The sequence below is a fragment of the Stenella coeruleoalba genome, assembly GCF_951394435.1.
Source record: "Stenella coeruleoalba genome assembly, chromosome: 20".
In the NCBI taxonomy this organism is placed as follows: domain Eukaryota; kingdom Metazoa; phylum Chordata; class Mammalia; order Artiodactyla; family Delphinidae; genus Stenella; species Stenella coeruleoalba.
In genome coordinates this window covers 46,453,296-46,473,417 of record NC_137166.1, presented here as the reverse complement: position 1 = coordinate 46,473,417, position 20,122 = coordinate 46,453,296, and the positions used below count along the sequence as shown (strand labels likewise).

General features: G+C 46.1%; 1 protein-coding gene and 1 long non-coding RNA gene across 2 annotated transcripts; one reads left to right on the top strand and one right to left on the bottom strand.

Annotated features, from left to right (window-relative positions):
- Positions 1 to 4,333: 4,333 nt before the first annotated feature.
- On the bottom strand, positions 4,334 to 12,818 carry PSMC4 (proteasome 26S subunit, ATPase 4). Its single transcript, XM_079908699.1, has 11 exons — positions 12,611 to 12,818; positions 11,620 to 11,718; positions 11,309 to 11,495; positions 9,907 to 10,053; positions 9,716 to 9,825; positions 9,519 to 9,612; positions 5,891 to 6,058; positions 5,355 to 5,431; positions 5,045 to 5,213; positions 4,782 to 4,837; positions 4,334 to 4,609 (listed from the first exon to the last, which is right to left on the bottom strand). Exons 1-11 carry the CDS (start codon positions 12,644 to 12,646, stop codon positions 4,496 to 4,498), a joined length of 1,257 nt encoding a protein of 418 aa, XP_079764825.1. The 5' UTR covers positions 12,647 to 12,818; the 3' UTR covers positions 4,334 to 4,495.
- Positions 12,819 to 12,966: 148 nt separating this feature from the next.
- On the top strand, positions 12,967 to 19,831 carry LOC307179492. Its single transcript, XR_013825397.1, has 4 exons — positions 12,967 to 13,277; positions 13,407 to 13,499; positions 15,599 to 15,724; positions 19,704 to 19,831. It is a non-coding gene; the product is annotated as an uncharacterized lncRNA (long non-coding RNA).
- The last annotated feature ends 291 nt before the right edge of the window (positions 19,832 to 20,122 follow it).

The window sequence follows — 20,122 nt, the reverse complement described above, 5'->3', positions numbered from 1 at the left end:
GTAGAACGTCACGGGTGCCAGTGGCCTCGCGACTGGGTGTGTGTGATCGCGTGCAGCCACAGGCCTATTATAAAAAGGATATGGTGCATCTTCTTGCAGCATCAGCTGTGTATTTCAAGATTTGGACCGAAGATCTGTAATTTATCTGTCAAACAATTTTGTATAGAATCAAATGAATTTTTTCCTAGAGAAAAATGTAAATCATAGTAATTTTTTTTTAAATATGAAGGAATTCTTTCCACTCTTCTGTGCTGTGAGGGGTCTCGTGGCAGATACATTTGAGAATCTTGGGCTGAGGGGATAGCTTTATGCTTGGAAAGGCAGCGTGCCATAGTATAGCGAGCCCACAATTAGTCAGACGCTAACACATTTTGCTCTTCCTCTTCCCTTCCCTTTCTGAGCAATTCAGTCCTAAAGCCAAAAGATGGGCTCAGAGCAGGGTCTTTGAGCCTGAGCAGGATGAGGAGGGTGTTCGTGCAGCTGGTGGCTTGGTGTAGGGTGGCAGGGAGCATTCCAAGTGGTGGAATGGCTCAGCATGGGAGTGTCAACCTGAGCAGGATAAGGAGGGCGTCCACACAGGAGGAATGGCCTGTACGGGATTTCAGAGCCTCAACAGGGTGAAAAGGGCGTGTGGGTATGGGGACTGCCCAGCATTGGGTGTTGGAGCCCAAATTGGGGTGTTGGAGACATTCATGTCGGTTGGATATAGGAGGTAGTGAGTCTCAGAACCCAAGTAGGGTGAGGAGAGCATCTGTATGGGGAAGGGCGCAACAGGGTGATAGGAGTTTGTTACATGCAGTGGCAGGCGGGGGTGGAGGTGGGGTTCTGATCAAGTAAGTAAATATATTATTGGGTTGGCCAAAAATTTCATTCGGGGTTCTCTGGAAGCTATTACAAACGAACTCTTTGGCCAACCCAATAAGTGCATTGAGAGCAGCCAAGCTTCTCCCTGTCAGCGGGGAACCTCAGATATGGAAAAGGAGAGAACTAGAATGAACCTTGTGATGGCACGTTGAAACTAGATGCAGTGGTATGAACTCACAATTATATATATGGATCGATATAAAAATAAGCAGGTGCTGGGCCACTGAGGCCACCAGGCTCACTTTTGGGGAGAACCCTGCTCTCCCTTGCAGGACTCTGGGTTCAGCGTCTGCCTGGCCTGACGTGTCCCTGCTTTAGCAGGAGGAATCACCATGCTGAGCGTTCCACTGGAGCCTCCTATCCTATGACATAAGACAGTAAATATACCTTAAGATCCTGAAGAAGAAGCAAAATGTCCAAGTAATATTTTGGGATAATTTGTGAGGACAAGTAAAAAAAAATTATGTAGTCATTAGGACGCTGAGCACTGTCTTCTTGTGGCTCCTTCATCCTCCTCCTCTCCCTTTGAGACTGACATGGAAGACCACGTTTGAGTCATCTAGGTTGGCTTTGGTGTGACCTGTGCCATCATGACATGGCTTCTGGTCTGTGCAGACAGTGGTGACGTTTGTCACATTGCTGCATTGGTACAGAGTCATTTTTGATCAACAGAGTCCTTTTTAACTACTTAGCAGTACATGCACTGTAGTCTCATCTGAGATATGCTTACTGATGCTGGTCGTACTCAAAGGAAATGTTACTAAAGAATAGATGAAACCTGGGGAAATGATTGACATTTGTCCAAACTGGCTGTATCAACCCAGGGTGCCCTCTCCATTGCAGTAATTACAGATGTGTTCACAAAATGGATCATCACTGCCTATGGGCAGCTGTGTAGGAATTTCTTTTTCAGTGGAAACCTACAGCCTGGTCCTTGGATGATGGTTACGCAAGTGTTTTATTTATAATAAGTTGTTACATTATACACTTATATTTTGGGCTCCTTTATGTGTATTATTTTTACAATTAAAAACAAATAAACAAAAAGGTTTACATATATTTAAGGGTTTTTTTTTTCCCTCTTGTCTTTGCAGAGCAGAACAGAGAAAAGCGTTATGTGTTTCGCTTGGCAGGAAAACACTTGCTTTCAAGACTACACTTCCAAAATGCACGAGTGTCTGGGCTGTTCAGCAAGCCGGCCTTAGTTTTTCCCTCTTAACGCGGTAGCACGTACTTGAGAACACAAAAAAGCAGCCCCTGACATCCAGGAACTGGCCTGGCACTTACAGGTAGGCCTCAATGGTATTGAAAGCTGGCCTGGTGCTCACAGCTGGGCCTGTTATCCTGTTGCACGTGAACAGTCTCACAGAACATCAATATCAAGGTCACTCTGAGACCATAATAATGGTAGGCCATTTCATAATTTTGCCTAAGCACAGACAGCAAGATTGCTGGGCAACCCACAAAATATACCAAATATCCCTTCTCCCAGCTAATGTGAGTGGCTACCACCTCTTACCAGTTATAGCTTTAGCCTCACACTGGTCTGCTGTCATTTCTTAGGTACATGGCTTTGTTCTTTTCCCAATCTCTTTGCCCTTTATCACTGATGTTTAGGATGTTTGTCACTTCAGCAATTTCCTTCCTTTACCGTCCCTCCAAGAGGACTTGTAAAATCCTTTTTTTCACGTGGTTTTGTCACTGTCGTTTTTTAAGTACCTATTTTAAAAGGTCAAATATATATAAAGTATATTAGAAACAAAAAGCATTCCCATGTCACCCTCACCCTGTATTTCCCTGTCTACTTCCAAGAGGCAAGGACTTCCCATCCTCATTTGTTTCTTTTGAAATTTACTTCCATATATCTAAGTTACATGCTTTTGTAAACTCATCAGTTTTAGATATTAGCTGCTGCTGAATGTGAATGATGAGGACTTTAGGTGTCTTAACAACCCACTTTCCTGTTTCTCTCATGCTGCTTGGTTTCCTCAGAAGGAATCCTTCAATTGCCTGCCCAGGGATCTCACTTAATCTCAATCTCATCTTCTGCACGGCCCAGCTCTCATCCTTGCTCCAGGCACACCAGCCCAGAGACTGCTGGTCCAGCCTTTCCAGAGTAAATCTGAGGTCTTCAGCCAGGCTGGGGAAGGGTCACAGGGCCTGGAGTAACAACAGCTCATTTGTTTCCTGCATAATCAGTGTATCAGTTCTGGTTTTTATACAGCCTTTCAGGTAGTCCTCCTGTTTCCAGGCCTCACCTTCAGAACCTGGCACCTCTGGTTTCTGAAAGGGGAAAATGACTGTTTCTGGGCTTCCCTTGAGTTCAGGTTCAAGTTTCCTCAGGTCTGCTACATCAATCAGCAGGTATCTGCCCCTTTCCAAAATTGCGTTGCTGCCATCTCCTCTCTCTTCCTGTGTCCATGTGAATTTATACCTTACTTTTGTTTTAGTGAGGTGCCAGGAGAGAGGAAGAATTAACTTCTCCGCTCAACATGCCATGCTTATCTAGCAGAATCACCCCCGTCTCTTCAAGGACCTGTGATTCCTCAACTATTTTTCCTTATATCTTCTTCCCATCTCACTCCCAAATATACAGTGACATTCATACTTTTGTTCAAGGAACATGAACTGAATGTCTACCATGTGTGGGTGCTGGGACTTGAATTGTGATCAAGCTACAATCCCTGACTACTCTACAAGAGGTTCCAGTCTGGAGGAGGCAAGCACTTGGAGATGTAAGGAGTGCAAAGCACAGCATGTGCACGACGCCAGGGCAGCGTAGGGGAAGGGTTACTTCCCTTCGTGGGGCATCAGAAGACTCCCCAGAGGGAGAGGTGTTTAAACAGATTTCAAGAGAAAGTGGGAATTGGTCCTACCAAACACATCTGTGCCCCAATAAGATGGCATGAAGAGCCAGAGACATTCACAGAACCCAGGCATCCAACCTCCCCCCTACCCCCTCATCCCTGCTCTGGGTGACCCTAATGGGTGGTCTCTCTGTCCTTGATTCTCCCTCTGAGTGTGAAGAAGGCAGGAATTGCCCAAGACTCGAATGGTAAATGTGAGTGGGGAGATGGATAGAGACTTTATTTTCTGGTCAGGGGCTGCAGTCTGCTCATTTTCCATCCTTTTCCCCAAATTTCTGGTCATTTAGTTTGAATTCTTTTTTTTTTGCGGTACGCAGGCCTCTCACTGTTGTGGCCTCTCCCGTTGCGGAGCACAGGCTCCAGACGCGCAGGCTCAGTGGCCATGGCTCATGGGCCCAGCTGCTCTGCGGCATGTGGGATCCTCCCGGACTGGGGCACGAACCCGTGTCCCCTGCATCGGCAGGCGGACTCTCAACCACTGCGCCACCAGGGAAGCCCTAGTTTGAATTCTTTACTTCTCTCTCAAGCTGTAACCCAGACCATGTACCTGCTCATCTGTCAGGAGAGCAGGAGGGGCACAGAGGATCCTATTCAAGGCCCAGGTTCTCCAAAGGAGTTAAATTTGTAAGAAGAAATTAAACAGATTTGATCTTGTTAGTTTATTGAATAAATCAATTCTGGGTAAAGAAAAAACAGAACTAGCTTTGGGGACAGAGGCTGGGGAAGTGAGCGAACCCCCGGCCCCTGTGGTGCGGGCAGAGGGGTCACTTGTAAAACTCATGCTCCTGTTCATCCTTCTTGATGACTGTCTTGTATGCTTTCTCGAAGTCCTTGGCCAGAACAATGTAGCGGTTCTCTCGGACAGCCAACATCCCGCTCTGTTGAGGGATGACAGTTAAAATCTACTCCCTGCACTCCCCGCCCCTAATGATGGTGCAGGAAGAGACAGACGCAGCCTAAGACCCAGGGAGGCAATGATGGACAGGACTGCAGCAGAGTGGAGGGTCTTCACACACCCGCTGCCCAATCTAGAGAGAAACCAGCACTCACCTCCTGACAGATGGAGTTGATATCAGCTCCTGAAATCTTATCTGGTCGGGCCACATCTATGGCAGGTGAGTTAAGGAAACCACTCCATGCATGACTGGGTGAATGCTTGGAGCCAGAAGTTGTTCTTGGGCTGTCTTTGTCACCATACCCCTCCCCAGACCCTGGTCTCCCACCTGCACAGTCTGGGTGGTGGTGATGGCAGAGGTGGAGATCTAATCCCCATTCTCAGCGGTGACCCTCCCCTCGCTTCTAGAGCAGGATACAATCTTCCAAGTCAACCTCCTCAGAGAGGTTCATCTTGCTGGTGATAGTGGAGAAAATCAATCTCTTCTGGCGGCGGTCAGGGAGTGGAAATTCAATTTTACGGTCAAGGCGTCCCGGCCGCAGCAGAGCAGGATCCAGGGTGTCAGCTCTGTTTGTGGCCATGATCACCTGGCATCGGGGACAGGCCAGCTCAGACCTCTGTCCCCACTATACTCCATCCTGTTGCAATACCTATCTCCTCACATGCCAGCCTCCATCCTTCCCTGATTCCCACACCACACCTCCCCTCGCCCATCCTGAACCCCAAACCTTGACGTTGACGTTCTGGTCGAATCCATCCATTTGATTCAGTAGCTCCAGCAGGATTCTCTGAACCTCCCTGTCAGCTGGATAGCATATAACACGGTCAGTCCAGGGCATCCCACATGACAAGCCTGCCCAAGACCCCACGCCCTGGGACTTCCCTGGTGGCACACTGGTTAATAATCCGCCTGCCAGTGCAGAGGACACGGGTTCAAGCCCCGGTCCAGGGAGATCTCACATGTCGCGGTGCAACTAAGCCCGTGCGCCACAACTGAGCCTGCACTCTAGGGCCCGCGAGTCACAACTACTGAGCCCACACGCTGCAACTACTGAAGCCTGTGTGCCTAGAACCAGTGCTCTGCAATGCAGCAAGAGAAGCCTCTGCAATGAGAAGCCTGGGCACTGCAACGAAGAGTAGCCCCTGCTCGCTGCAGCTAGAGAAAGCCCACACACACAGCAACGAAGACCCAACACAGCCAAAAAATAAAATAAATAAATTCATTAAAAAAAAAGACCCCAGGCTCTGTTTGGGCATCACTCACCCCCTGTCTGGGCATCGAATCTCTTGGTTGCGATGGCATCAATCTCATCTATGAAGATGATGGCAGGCGCATTCTCCTTGGCCAGGCGGAACACGTCCCGGACCATGCGAGGGCCCTCACCCAGGTACTTCTGTACAAACTCTGAGCCCACAACTCGGATGAATGCAGCTGATGGCAGGATGACAGGGGTTAGACGAGAATGGAACACCTGTAGGGCCCCATAATACTTTAACTGAAACTGAGAATTCCTTGAGGAGATCCTTTTCTTTGGATACCCACTCCAAGTAGCCAGGTCATTCTCTCATGACCTGGGCTGGGTTCCAGATCCAGCTAGGCGGACCAGCTTGTACCCCACAGAGACCCAGCAGCACAAATCATGAATCCTGCCTATGGATGTGTCCTTTTTTGGCCCAACATTTAGAAATCAGGGTATTAAAAAAAAATGTCTGTGCTTCGACATACCGACAAAGAAGAGCTAGAGACATTCATGGAATCCAACATACCAAAAAATGTGAATTTCCGGAGTGCTTGAAAGATCAGTAAGAAAACAGGTTTTCCATACACAGGCATCATGCTGCCTTACCAAGAGCTCAAAGGACCCCTTTTGAATATCATGCAAGAGTCAAGAACCAGGAACACATATTCTGACATAATCAACAAGTGGCAGTGGGGTTAAAGACAGGTTCTGGGCTTGCCTCTCCTTTCCATCTTTTCTTAGAGTTTAACTTGTTTGTTAGTGACTGGATGTGGCTTTGTGTTGCACGGAGCAACCTCCAGGACACTCCTTCCAGCCACCACAGAGAAAGGAGACACAAAGTCCATTATGTAGATCTGGTCCCAAATGAGATGTGCTGTGAATGTGAAATACACACCAGACTTCAAAAGACAGTACAAAAAACGTAAAATATCTCAATAAATGTCCATCAACAAATGAATAGATAAAGGGTGCTATATACATACAACAGAATATTATTTGGCTTTCAAAAGGAAATAAGTTCTGGCACATGTTTCAACATGGGTAAGCCCCAAAGACATTATGCTCAGGGAAGTAAGCCAGCCACAAAAAGACAAATACTCTATGATTCATCCATGTATATGAGGTGCCCAGAATAGGCAAATTCATAGAGACTGAAAGTAGAACAGAGGTTATCAGGGGCTGCGGGGAGGGAGAAATAGGCAATGATTGTCTAATGGGTATGGAGTTACAGTTTGGATGATGAACAAGTCCCAGAAGTGGACAGTGGTGATGGCTGTACAACACTGTGAATCCACTTGATGCCACTTATAAACTGTATATTTATAAAGTGGTTAAAATGGTAAATTTTATGCTATATGTTTTACTACAATAAAAAATTATTGTATTATATATTTTACTACAATAAAAAATTATAGAAAAAAACTCAAGTTTTGTATCTGCTGCGTGTTAAAATAATAATATTTTTGAGTATACTGGTTAAATAAAAAAACATATTTTAGACGAAGTTCACCTAGTTCTTTTGTTTAAAAAATGAGTACTTAAAAATTTAAATTATATATGTAGCTTCATTATACAGTTGACCCTTGAACAACACAGGGTTTAGGGGTGCTGACCCTCTGTGCATAAAATCTGTGTATAACTTTATAGCTGGCCCTCCAGATCTGCAGTTCTGCCTCTGCGGATTCATCCAACCATACATCATGTGAAAAAAATCTGGGTGTTAAGTGGACCCTCGAAGTTCAAGCCTCTGTTGTTTGAGGGGCAACTGTATTTCTATTGAACCCTGCCTGTCTAAAACCACCCTGATCTCAGGACAACAGTCGAAATCTCTTAGGTTAGCACTAAGACTATTCATATTCACGCCCATTCTGATCCCTGGACCTGCACAGCTCCTCCTTCAGCCAGCCATTCAACAGTTATTTTCTGAGCACCTACCACAATTCAGCTACTGGGCGGGCACTGGAAACACAAAAAAGGACAAACGCACAAGTTCCCTGCCCTCGTCGAGTTTAGTCATGGTCTACTCACCACTACTCACAACTCCCTAAATGAGTTCTTTCCCACCCCCTGGCCTTCGCAAATGCTATTCCTTCTCCCAACTGTGTGCCTGACAGACTCCTCACACCTCTCTCTGGGAACCCCTACCTAAGAGCCTACGCAGAATGGATTGACAACCCTCCTTTAGGGCTATCCCACTACCTTCCTTGCTTCTTTGGAGCACGTGCTACTCTTCAGGCCGTTCCCACCCAAGCTCACCTCCAAGCATAACCCCCGTGCTCAGCTGGCTTCAACTACTGGGGCCTCCTCACTGTTCCTAGAACACTAAGCACACACCTGTCTCAAGGCCTTTGCACTCGAGTCCCTCAGCCTGACACACTCCCTCCCCCAGGGGTCCACATGACTCACTCCCTCAAGGCTTCTTCTAGGTCTTCATGTAAATGTCACCTCAGAAAAGTCTTCCCTGACCACCTCCAGTCCCGGCACATAAAGCTGCCGCCCCTGTTATTCCCTATCCCCTGCCCCTTAGTTGTTTTCTTCAGGCATTAGCACCACATGACATATAATCTCTTCATTCATCTGTTAGTGCTTCCTCAACTAAGACATCACCTTTACGGGGGGGACTTTGTTCTGTTCACGGCCATGCCTTCCGCACCTAGAACACAGCTTGGTACATATTAGGTGCTCAATAAATGTTAACTGACTGAGTTCTAAGTGTTTATTTTCCTTTTTTTCAGCCACACTGGGAGATTCTCCAATGCAGGGGACAGGTCTGACTCATCCCTATATCCCAGCACCTGGGAGAGCAGAAGTTCAATGAATGATCATGACAATGGCTAACATTTACTGTCCACTTACTACGTGCCAGGTATGGTTTTAGAAGCTTTATATTGATTTAATCCTCTGAATAATCCAGAAAATTAAGAAATGGAGGCACAGAGAGGCTAACTTGCCAAGTAGTTACATAAACTAACTTACGTAAGTAGTACTAACTTATATAAGTAGGTGTAGGGGGGCCAGATTTCAGACACAGGCAGTCTGGCCCAGAAAACACACTGCTTACCCACTGCCCTCTACTGCTCCTTGGCTTAGATATATTAAGATTTTAAGATGAGCTGAGTCCTGTCCTTAGGCTTTACAAACAGTAATACAGTGACTTTCAGACATCTTTGTTTAGAACCTACAAGAAGAAATACATCTGTCAACAACCACAGCACACCTGTGTACAATGTTTGTGTGTGTTCACAAACAATACAAGTTCTTACTATGTGGGGTGGACTCCAACGTTTTCTGTTCTGTTTCATTTTTTAAAATTTTTTTAGCTGGTTGCAACCCATGAATTTGAATTCATAATTACTAATGGGTCATTAGTAATGACCCATTAGTAGGAAAAACGTGGCATTATTTCATTAATTCCCCACAATCATGCTGTGAAATGAGTGTTCTATTAGATGAGGAAGTTGAGGCACGAGAGTAAAGTCACTTCCCCAGGACGGCACAGCCACTCAGTAAGATGCACACTGGGTCTTTGACCCTAGAGCCCATGTTCTTAATCGCTGTGCCACACTACTTCCTGGGGAGGATGAGAGAACTGAGGGCAAGGTCGGAAGAGCCCAGAAAGTCAGAGCTCGGGGGAGGGGCCAAGCGGCTCACCTGTCGTGTGATGAGCCACAGCCTTTGCCAACATGGTCTTCCCGCAGCCGGGCGGGCCATACATGAGGACGCCTCGGGGAGGGTCGATGCCGATCTGAAGCACAGAGGTGGAGAAGAGCATGAGCCGGGGAGTCCATCACCAACTGGAGACATGGTGGGGACGGCCTCTCCGTTCCCTGCCAGCTCCAGCTCCTCACCTGCTTGTAGAGCTCAAAGTGCGTAAGGGGGAGCTCCACGGCCTCCCGCACCTCCTGCTTCTGGATGTCCATGCCCCCGATGTCCGCGTACATCACGTCTGGCTTCTGATCTGGTGGAAGAGCAGAGCTGGGGCTCCCAGCCTGGCCCGCAGGGTCCCCTCAGGCCTCCCTGGCCCTGGGCTCCCCCTCACCTGAGGTGAGCATCATGATGCTGCTGTCGGCCTCAGGAGGCAGCACGTCCACCAGGGCGTTGCTGTGCTTGTGGAGGGCCACCGAGGCGTTGGGCTTGAGCAGCTCCCGGTCGATGGTGCTCAGGATGCGCACATAGTAGTTGGAGCCTTTGGGAAGAGGACAAGAAGGGAGAGGGGAAAATGAGAAGTGCCAGAACCTCAAAACTGCCGACCTCACAGCTGTACCTCCAGGCCAACAGTATCTCTCACTCAGACCCCAAATGGCCCTCCTGGCTTCTAGTCTTGCCTCCTCCAGTCCACCCCGGCATCCATCCACACTAACAACTTCCCTGTCTATCCCTGACTCTTGAGCTCCAGCTCCAGGTGACCAGCAGCCTCCTGGAATGCCTGCCCGTGGACATCCCCACGGCATGTCTCACTCACCATGTCTCAGTGTGTTCTCAGTATCTTCCCCCCATTTATGCTGCTCCTCCTGGGTCTCTGTCTCAGGGAGGCCCATGGTGCCGAGTCACTAATGAGAGCTCTAAGCCTCATTCTGGACTTTTCTCTGCTTCCCTCCACAGCCTGTCAGTCACCATGGCGGTCCACCAGCCTCCTAAAATGTCTCTCTGACTAATCCCTTCCCTCCTGCCCAGGGACCCTGCCCTGATTCAGCACCATCCTCTCCCATCTAGGTCTCTGCAGCAGAATCCTTCTTGCTTGCCCAGCCTCCAGTCTCACATCCCCAGTCCACCTTCTACATTTATGGTAGTGATACACACATCTCTTTCTGGCCTCAGTCTCTCTCCTGACCTTCAGACCTGGCTGTCCAGTGACCTCCCAGACACTTCCCTGTGATGTCCCAGACTGCCCTCACTGTCTCCCTGCAAACCTGCTTTTCTGCCCATGTCTCCATCTCAGGGATAGCCACTGTCCCCCTAAGTCCTAAAGATCAAAGACACAGGCCTCATTGTGGATATCTCCCTCCCTTCACTACCTCACTACCAGCCCATCAGTCCAGTTCCAGGCCCAGTCACACACCTTTCCCCGCAAACTTGATAAGAATATGGCTTGGTCCAGAGGAGCAGAGGCCAGAAGCACGAAAAGACAGATAAGATGCAGAGACAACACCCATCACGAAGGCAGAGCCTAGACCCACGGTAATAACAGCAGCTCCCGAATACTGGGTCCTTACCAGAGCCCAATCTCTTAACACTTCACCTGTGCTTTCAAATTGTAGGTCCCAACCCAGTAATAGTTGTGAAATCATTTGAGAGTCATGACCAGAACGTTGTTTAGAACAAAACAGACTAGAACAAAATGGGAAACTAGTTAGAGTATGTCACAATACACACACATAGAGAAAGAGAGAGAGAGAGAACGTAAAATATATTTCCAGATGAGTAAACAACCCCCTACGCACCTGTGGTGGAGCCCACGATGGCTGTATTCTGATCCACAGCCTCCAGAAACTGCCCAATAACCAGTGGGATGCTCTGGATTCGCTTCACCTCCTCCTGGGCATGGAGGAATTCCTTCTTCAGGTTCTTTTGCTCATCCTTGATGTACTCCTCCTGCACCTCCAGGAACTCCAGCTCTTGCTGCAGCTTCTGTGAGCAGAGAGGGAAGAGGTAGGGGATGGCTCCAGGCCTTGCTGAGCCAAGGAGCAGTGGAAGGTGGGGGAAGTATGGGATGCTGGGCCCTGTGCAGGGTCCGGATTGGGTTTGAGTGTACCTTGTAGCGGCTGTACAGGTCCTCAAGGTCCTCAGGCTCAGGCCCCAGGAAGGACAGGCCAGTCTGGGGCCGTGACACAGACAGGGCTGGGATCTCATCCTAGACCATGGAGGGAAACTCAGGTTGGAAGAAGAAGGTCCCCTTATGAAAGTATCTAGAGCCCCCCTCCCAATTCACCATGAAGTCACTTGGCCCCTAACAGGCTCCTGACATCATTCAGCTCCCTAAATAGATCCTGGAAACCTCTCAGTCCCCTAAACAGGTTTCTGAAGTCACCCAACTCCTCACAGGCCCCTCGGTCAAACAGCCTTCCAAACAGATCTTCTGGTATCACATGGCACGTGTCACATGTCTGCAATGTCACCCAACTCCCATCTAGGGCCTAAATGTCTGATCAACTCCTTACTAGACCCCAATGCCCTCCAGGCCCCCTCAACAGGTTCCTAATATCACATGGCTCTCTCAATTGACAAAGTCACCATGCCTTCATACAGTCCGAGCGTTACTCAATTACCTCCCGAAGACGCCTCATGTCACAGAACTCCAGCTCACACTAGACCCTTATGTCATCCAGCTCCCAGGTAGCCCCCAAACATCACTCGGCCAGACCACATACATTACTCGGCCCTCCAACACCAGCTAAGACCCGAATGTCAGTCAGCTCCCCAGCCCAGCCGCAGATATCATTCGGCCCCACGGCCGAATCCCACACATCACTCACTACCGACCCATCCCCAGTGCCGCCGGGTCACCGATGTCACAGCATTCCCAGCTAAACCTCGAAATCATTCAGTCCCAAAGAACCTCTGATGTCACTCGTTTCCCCAGCCCAGCTTTCCGAGCCCTACTGCCCTCCCAGCATCACTCAGCCACAGCCCAGGCCTCGGGACGGCACGAAGCTCTCCACTGAGACCTCCGAAAACACTCAGACCCAGGCCTGGATCCCGAAGTCGCTCAACATCCCATTCAGGTCGGCTTCGCCCTCTCGGACCTGAGCTTTCTCCACCAGGATGCCTATCTCCTCCATAGCGACCAAGCCGGCCTCTGTGCAGCCCGGCCTAAGCCAGTCACCGCTTCCGCTGATGCCACCGGAAAGCCAGGGCCTGGATGGATTCTGGAAAACGTAGTTTAAGACACCAAGGAGAGACGGCCGGATGGCCCGGATAGGCCGGATAGGTAAAGGGCAGGGCGACCTAGTCCTGAGCTCCTCCCCCAAGATATGCTCATGCGCACTCCGTACCGCGCGAGCGCGCGGGCGGGCCCGGGGCGGTGCGCGTGTGCAATAGCGCGCCTTGGCGCAGTCTCGCACGGCGTTCTCGCTCTCGGGTTTTCTCGCCGGCGCGCTGCCCTCGTTGCTCTTTGACCAGAAGAGTTTCCCAGAGATCTGTCAGAGTCTGATGGCAAAGTGCTCTTTTATCTTTAGTGACGGGGCTGGAGCTGCCTTTGGCCGGGTTTCGCAGAGGGGCTCGTTTAGGGGGTTTCCAAGTAGGCTGCAGCCGAGGATTGCCCCCCGCGCGGGGGCAGGAAGACGGGGGCTGCCCCTGAGAATGACACTTCTTACCGGGCTCCATCCCGGGGGTGAGGAGCCCCAAGCCTGCCATTACCGGTTACTTCATTACCGTGAATCAAGTAGAACCCACGCATTAGGGCTGGAGAAGGTGAGGCAGCGGTGCCAGGAGTTGGGTCACGCAGGAGAACTGCAGGCCTATATAGACCAGGCCCTGTGCATAAGTCTTACATGCTCACTTCATCGAATCTTGACAGACATTATGTTCCCTCTTTTACAGGGAAAGAAACCAGAGCGCGGGGCCCCAGATCTGTTGGTCCTCAAAGCCTGTTCTTCTGGCCGCTGTTCATCACACCAGCTACAGTTTTGTCAAGTAAACTTTTTATTCAAGTATAAGTACAGAGAAGTATACATATCATTAGTGTGCAGTTCAACGAATTTACACAAAGTAAACACACCCAAATAACCAATACTCAGATCAAAAAACCAAACAGAGAAGCCCCCAGAAGCTCTAAACATGCTCTTTCTGCCACCCTTATCCCCTCTGAAAGTTATCATTTACCTGATTTCTAACAGCATGGATTACTTTGTCTGTTTCAAACTCTCTAGGGACCCATACAGTGTGTACTGTGTTTTTACCTTCTTTTACTTAACATGTTTGTGAGATTCATATTGTGTGTAGGGATAGTTCTTTCATTTTCATTTGTGTATGGTTTCCATTGTGTGAATATGCCTAAAACTGGATATTTTCCTGTTTGGGGCTATACTGATGCTATGAATATTCTAATACATTTCTTTGGTAAACATGGGAATATACTCCAGGGCAGGTATGTGTTTAGCTTTAGCAGACACTGTCAAACTATAGTACTAACTTACACTCCCACCAGTGGAGCATACATTTGATACAGTCTGTCATAAAAATTTTTTTTTTGTGCAACGTCACTAATTATTAGAGAAATGCAAATCAAAACTACAATGAGATACCACCTCACACCGGTCAGAATGGTCATCATTAAAAAGTCTACAAATAACAAATGCTGGAGAGGGTGTGGAGAAAAGGGAACCCTCCTGCACTGTTGGTGGGAATGTAAGTTGATGCATCCACTGTGGAAAACAGTATGGAGGTTCCTCAGAAAACTAAAAATAGAATTACCATATGATCCAGCGATCCCACTCCTGGGCATATAACCAGACAAAACTATAATTGTAAAAGATACATGTACCCCTATGTCCATAGCAGCACTATTCACAATAGCCTAAACAACATAATGTCTATCGACAGATGAATGGATAAAGAAGGTGTGGTACATATATACAATGGAATACTACTCAGCCATAAAAAAGAACAAAATAATGCCATTTGCAGCAACATGGATACAGCTACAGATTATCATACTAAGTGAAGTCAGAGAAAGACAAATACCATATGATATCACTTATGAGTGGGATCTAAAATATGGCACAAATGAACCTGTCTACAAAAGAGAAACAGACTCACAGACATAGAGAACAGACTTGTGGTTGCCAAGGGGGATGGGGGAAGGGAGGGGGATGGACTGGGAGTTTGGGGTTGGTAGATGCAAACTATTACATTTAGAATGGATAAACGACAAGGCCCTAATGTATAGCACAGAGAACTATATTCAGTATCCTGTGATAAACCATAATGGAAAAGAATATTAAAAAAGAATGCAAAAAAAATTTTTTTCCGCCATTCTCAGCGGTGTGTGGTGGGTTGTCACACTAGACACCGTTTTGTGTGAGTACTTTTAGCCAGGCGATATCCAAACCGTGATCTCTGAATCCTTACAACACTTTCAGGGGTAGGTTTGCGTTTCCTCATTTTACAGATGAGGACACTGAGGCTCAGACAAGAGAAAGTCACTTCCACTAAGTCAAAGAAAGTCAGTGGTTCCTGCTCAGTGTCAGCCCTACACAGGGGGAACCCAGAGATTAATCAGATCTGGTCCCTGTCTTCCTAGTTTAAGGTCCCAGTGTTTTTATTTCCACAAAAAAGGGAAAACAATGGCAACAAGTCCTTCCTTTTTTCTCTGCATTGACAACCCTCAGTTCCATCTTTCATATCTCTGTCTAACACCCAGAAGGCATCCCAGATTTCTACTTGAGTCTTAGAGTCTATGAGTTATTCCCCCAAGCCCAGTCAAATTGTCTCCAAGTTCTCTTTGCTACCTTTGGCAATGATAAATCAATGTATCCCTTTGGAATCTTTATGGAGAATAATCATAAGTAGCCATTTCCTGAACACTGACCATGTACCTGGTTCTTTGCTAAGCATTTTACCTCATTATCTCATTTAATCTTCACAACAATCTTAGGGGGTAGTAAAAGTAACCACTTATACAGAGTCCTTACCTTGTGCCAGGGACTCATGCGTGTCTTATATATATCATGATTTAATCTCAGATTCAAGTGGGATTTGAAATGGGAGCTGTTGTCTTCTTTCTTTTTCAGGTCCTACATGAGAAACCAGGCTCAGAGAGGTGAAGTCACTTGCCCAAGATTACACAGCAAGTAAATGGTAGACCTGGCATTCAAATCCAGAGCCTATCATTTGGATTTGCAGATGAGCTTTGACAGGTAAGCCAGTTGTTTTCAAAAAGGAGGACATCAAATCATTTAGGGAGATTTTTCAAGCTAGACCCACCTTTCCTAGCACCCTATCATTATGACTCTCCCCTCCATCTCGCAGTTAAGAACCACACTTCTAGGTCATTTCACAGTGGGCATATTAAAGCCAGGACCAGCCCAGCTGACTAAAATTTAACTCCCCTGGTTTAAGGCCAGGGCTTTCTTCCTCTCGACTATACTGCCTTCTAACAGAAGTCCTGAGCAGCTCTTGTTTTGAGTGAGGGGGTTCATGAATCTGTGTCTGTAGAGCCCTGGGTGAGGCTAAGTGCATACAGGAGCCAGCAGACAGGTCTGTAAAGATAGCTGGGCTGGCAGAGAACCTATTCCTCATCTACAGAGAGTGGTTGAAACTCAACTCCAGCCACAACAGCCATGCCAGAGTGTTGGCCTATTGTTGCCAGATCTGGTGTTTCAACAGAAGTCAAGAATCTAGAGTTTCAAGTGAAGTCCTTTTTATTTTTGGCCGCACTGTGCAGCATGTGGGATCTTAGTTCCCGGACCAGGGACTGAACCCGCACACCCTGCAGTGGAAGCGCGAAGTCTTAACCACTGGACCTCCAGGGAAGTCCCTGTCAAGTGAAGTCTTCTAATTTTTAAATGTTGACAACAAATTCAAACACAAAAACACCATGCAAGCCAAATAAAACACATCTGGGGGCTTCGTATAGTAGATAGATGACACCTGGTCTAGGTTTATATCCTGTCCCCAGTATTACTATCAAAGGCCCAGGAAGGAAGAGATTTACTTAGTCCCAGGGTAGAAGTGGAGGGAGGGGTCTGAACTATTCAGAAGGCAGCAAAAATATGGAGTAAAGGTTAGGTAAGTATTAAACTCTGGGAAGGAGCAAATGTAAATGTCTAACAATAAATGATTGGTTAAATAACCTTTAAACCATCCATCCATTATAGGCTATCACAATTTTAAAAAGTGGTATAGAATATTTAATGATATGCCATATGTTCACAAAATATGTAACACCTAAAAAAAATAGACAACAAAGCAATACAGTATAAACCCTTCTCAAAAGTCTTTTATTTTGAAATTTCAGTTACAGAAACTTCTCAGACTGGTAAATACTCTTTACCCAGATTCCCCAAATGTTAATATTTGAACACATTTGCTTTATCATTCTCTTTTTCTCTATATGTTCATTCTTATATATGTGTGTGTGTATACACATACATATTATACATATAGCTTATGTATATTATACATATGTCTATATAATTTGTTTATTTTAACTGCTACTAGGATTTTTATTTGGATTGCATTAAATCGATAGATCAATTTGGAGAGAACTGGCACCTTAACAATATTGTCTTCCCATTCATAATAGTGGTATGTCTCTCCATTTATTTAGTTCTTCTTTGATTTCCTTCTTTAGTGTTTGTCCCTTTCAGTATACAGACACGGCACATATTTTGCTAGACTTATACCTAATACAATTTTTCAAGTTATTTAAAATAGTGCTTTTTAAAAAAACAGGTATAATTGATATACCATAAACTGCACATATTCAAAGTATACAATTTGATAAGTTTTGGCATACATGTACACGCAATACCATCACCAGAGTCAAGATAATGAACATATCTATTACCCTCAAAATTTTCTTCACGTCCCTTTGTACTCTCTCCCTCCTGCCCTCTCCTTGCCTCCACGTCCGAAAACTCTCATTCATTTGCACATTTTAGAATTTTACGTAAATGGAATCATATGGTATGCACTCTTTCACTCAGCATTATTCTCACATCCATGTTATTGTGTGTATCAAGAGTTCATTCCTTTTTATTGCTGAGTGTTCCATTGTATTGATTGACAGTCTTTGGCTATTACAAGTAAAGTTGTTATGAACATTTATATACAAGTTGGACGTGTGCTTTTATTTCTCTTGGGTAAATACCTAGGGGTGGAATGGCTAGGTCATATGGTAGGTGTACGTTTAACTTTTTAAGGAGCTGCCAAACTGATTCCCAAAGTGGTTGCACCATTTTACATTCCCATTAGCAGTGTGAGAGTTCTCATTGCTCCACATCCTCACCAAATACTCCCTGACTTTTGAATCAGTCTTTTCAATTTTAGACATTCTAACAGGTATAGTTTACATCTGAATTTACCTAGTGACTAACAGTGTTGAGCCATTTTTTTTCTTACCATCCATACATCTTTGGTGGAGTGCTTCTTCAAATCATTTGCCCATTTTTTTTTTTTTTTTTTTGCGGTACGCGGACCTCCTCTCGCTGTTGTGGTCTCTCCCGTTGCGGAGCACAGGCTCCGGACGCGCAGGCCCAGCGGCCATGGCTCACGGGCCCAGCCGCTCCGCGGCATGTGGGATCTTTCCGGACCGGGGCACGAACCCGTGTCCCCTGCATCGGCAGGCAGACTCTCAACCACTGCGCCACCAGGGAAGCCCAATGTTCTTGATTTTTAAATCCACTTTATCAAATTTTTAATGGATCATGCTCTCAGTTTGCCTAAAAAATCTTTGCCTAATGGAAATTCACAAAGATTTTTCCTCTATGTTTTCTTCTAAAAGTTTTGTAGTTTCATATTTTACATTTAGATCTGTGATTCATTTTGAGTTGTTTTTTGTATATGGTGCAAAGTGTTGATCAAAGTTTATGTTTTTGCATATAGATACCCAGTTGTTCCAGCACCATTTGTTGAAAAAACTCTTCCCAGTGAATTACCTTGAAACTTTGTCAAAATTCAATTGACTATGCATGTGTGGATCTCTCTGTGGACTGTTTTTACTCCTGATCTATTTTTCTATCTTGACACCAATACCACATTGTCTTAAGCTTTATACTATAGCTTTATAAATCTTAAAGTCCAGTAGTGGAAGTCTTCCAACTTCATCCTTATTTTTCAAAGTTATTTTGTTTATTCTACATACATAGCATTTCTATAAGAATTTTGGAATCTGCTTTTCAATTTTTGTAAAAAATTCTTACAGGATTGGATTTGGGAATGTATTGGATCTATGGACTAATTTGGAGAAAACTGACATCTTAGCATTATATCTTCCAATCTGTGAGCTCAGTATATTTCTCCACTTATTTAGGTATACCTTAATTTCTCCCAGCACTGTTTTTTCATTTTTAGTGTACAGATCTTATACATGTTTGGTCAGAATTATCCCTATGTATTTCATATACTTAATGATCTTACAAATGGTATTTAAAATTTTTTTTATTTTTAATTTTTGGGTCCTAGTATATGGAAATATGATTTACTTTTGCACAGTATCCTGTGACCTTGTCAAAATCACTTACTAGTTTTAAGATTATTTATGTAGATTCCTTGGGATCATCTATACATCATGCCATCAATGAATAGAGATTGTTTTCTTTCCTTTTTTTTTTTGCGGTACGCGGGCCTCTCACTGTTGTGGCCTCTCCCGTTGTGGAGCACAGGCTCCGGACGCGCAGGCTCAGCGGCCATAGCTCACGGGCCCAGCCGCTCCGCGGCATGTGGGATCTTCCCGAACCGGGGCTCGAACCCGTGTCCCCTGCATCGGCAGGTGGACTCTCAACCACTGCGCCACCAGGGAAGCCCTCTTTCCTTTTTTTTTATAAATTTATTTTTATTTTAGTTTTATTTATTTTTGGCTGTGTTGGGTCTTCGTTGCTGTGCTCAGGCCTTCTCTAGTTGCAGTGAGCGGGGGACTACTCTTCGTTGTGGTGCGTGGGCTTCTCATTACAGTGGCTTCTCTTGTGGAGCACAGGCTCTAGGTGTGCGGGCTTCAGTAGTTGTGGGACATGGGCTTAGTCGCTCCACGGCATGTGGGATCTTCCCGGGCTGGAACCCCATGTCCCCTGCATTGGCAGGCGGATACTTTTTTTTTTTTTAATCATTACAATCGCTTTATTTTTTATTATATTAAATACAACATTTGCAGTATTAAACGCATTTTTTCCTCCTCAGGCTTGCTTTTGGAAGATAACCCTTCAATTCGTGCCATCACTTTGGGACATGGACATATCCTGGTGGGAACGAAAAATGGAGAGATCCTGGAAATTGATAAGAATGGCCCAATGACACTGCTCATTCAGGTACTGTGTTTGCACACATCCTAAACCACAATTCACACCAGAGCTGGAACCAGGGTGAGGCAACGGGGGGGCGCTTAGGGCGCAAAATTTAAGGAGACACTCATTATCAGGGTCAGGCAAATGCTGTATTAATCATCTATTGCTGTATAACAAATTGTCACAAACTTAGCAGCTTAAAACAAAAACATTCCTCATCTTATGGTTTCTGCAGGTCAGGAGCCTGAACACAGTTTAACTGGGTCCTCTGTTTAAGGTTTTCTAAGGCTGCAATAAGGGCCAGGGCTGTGGTCT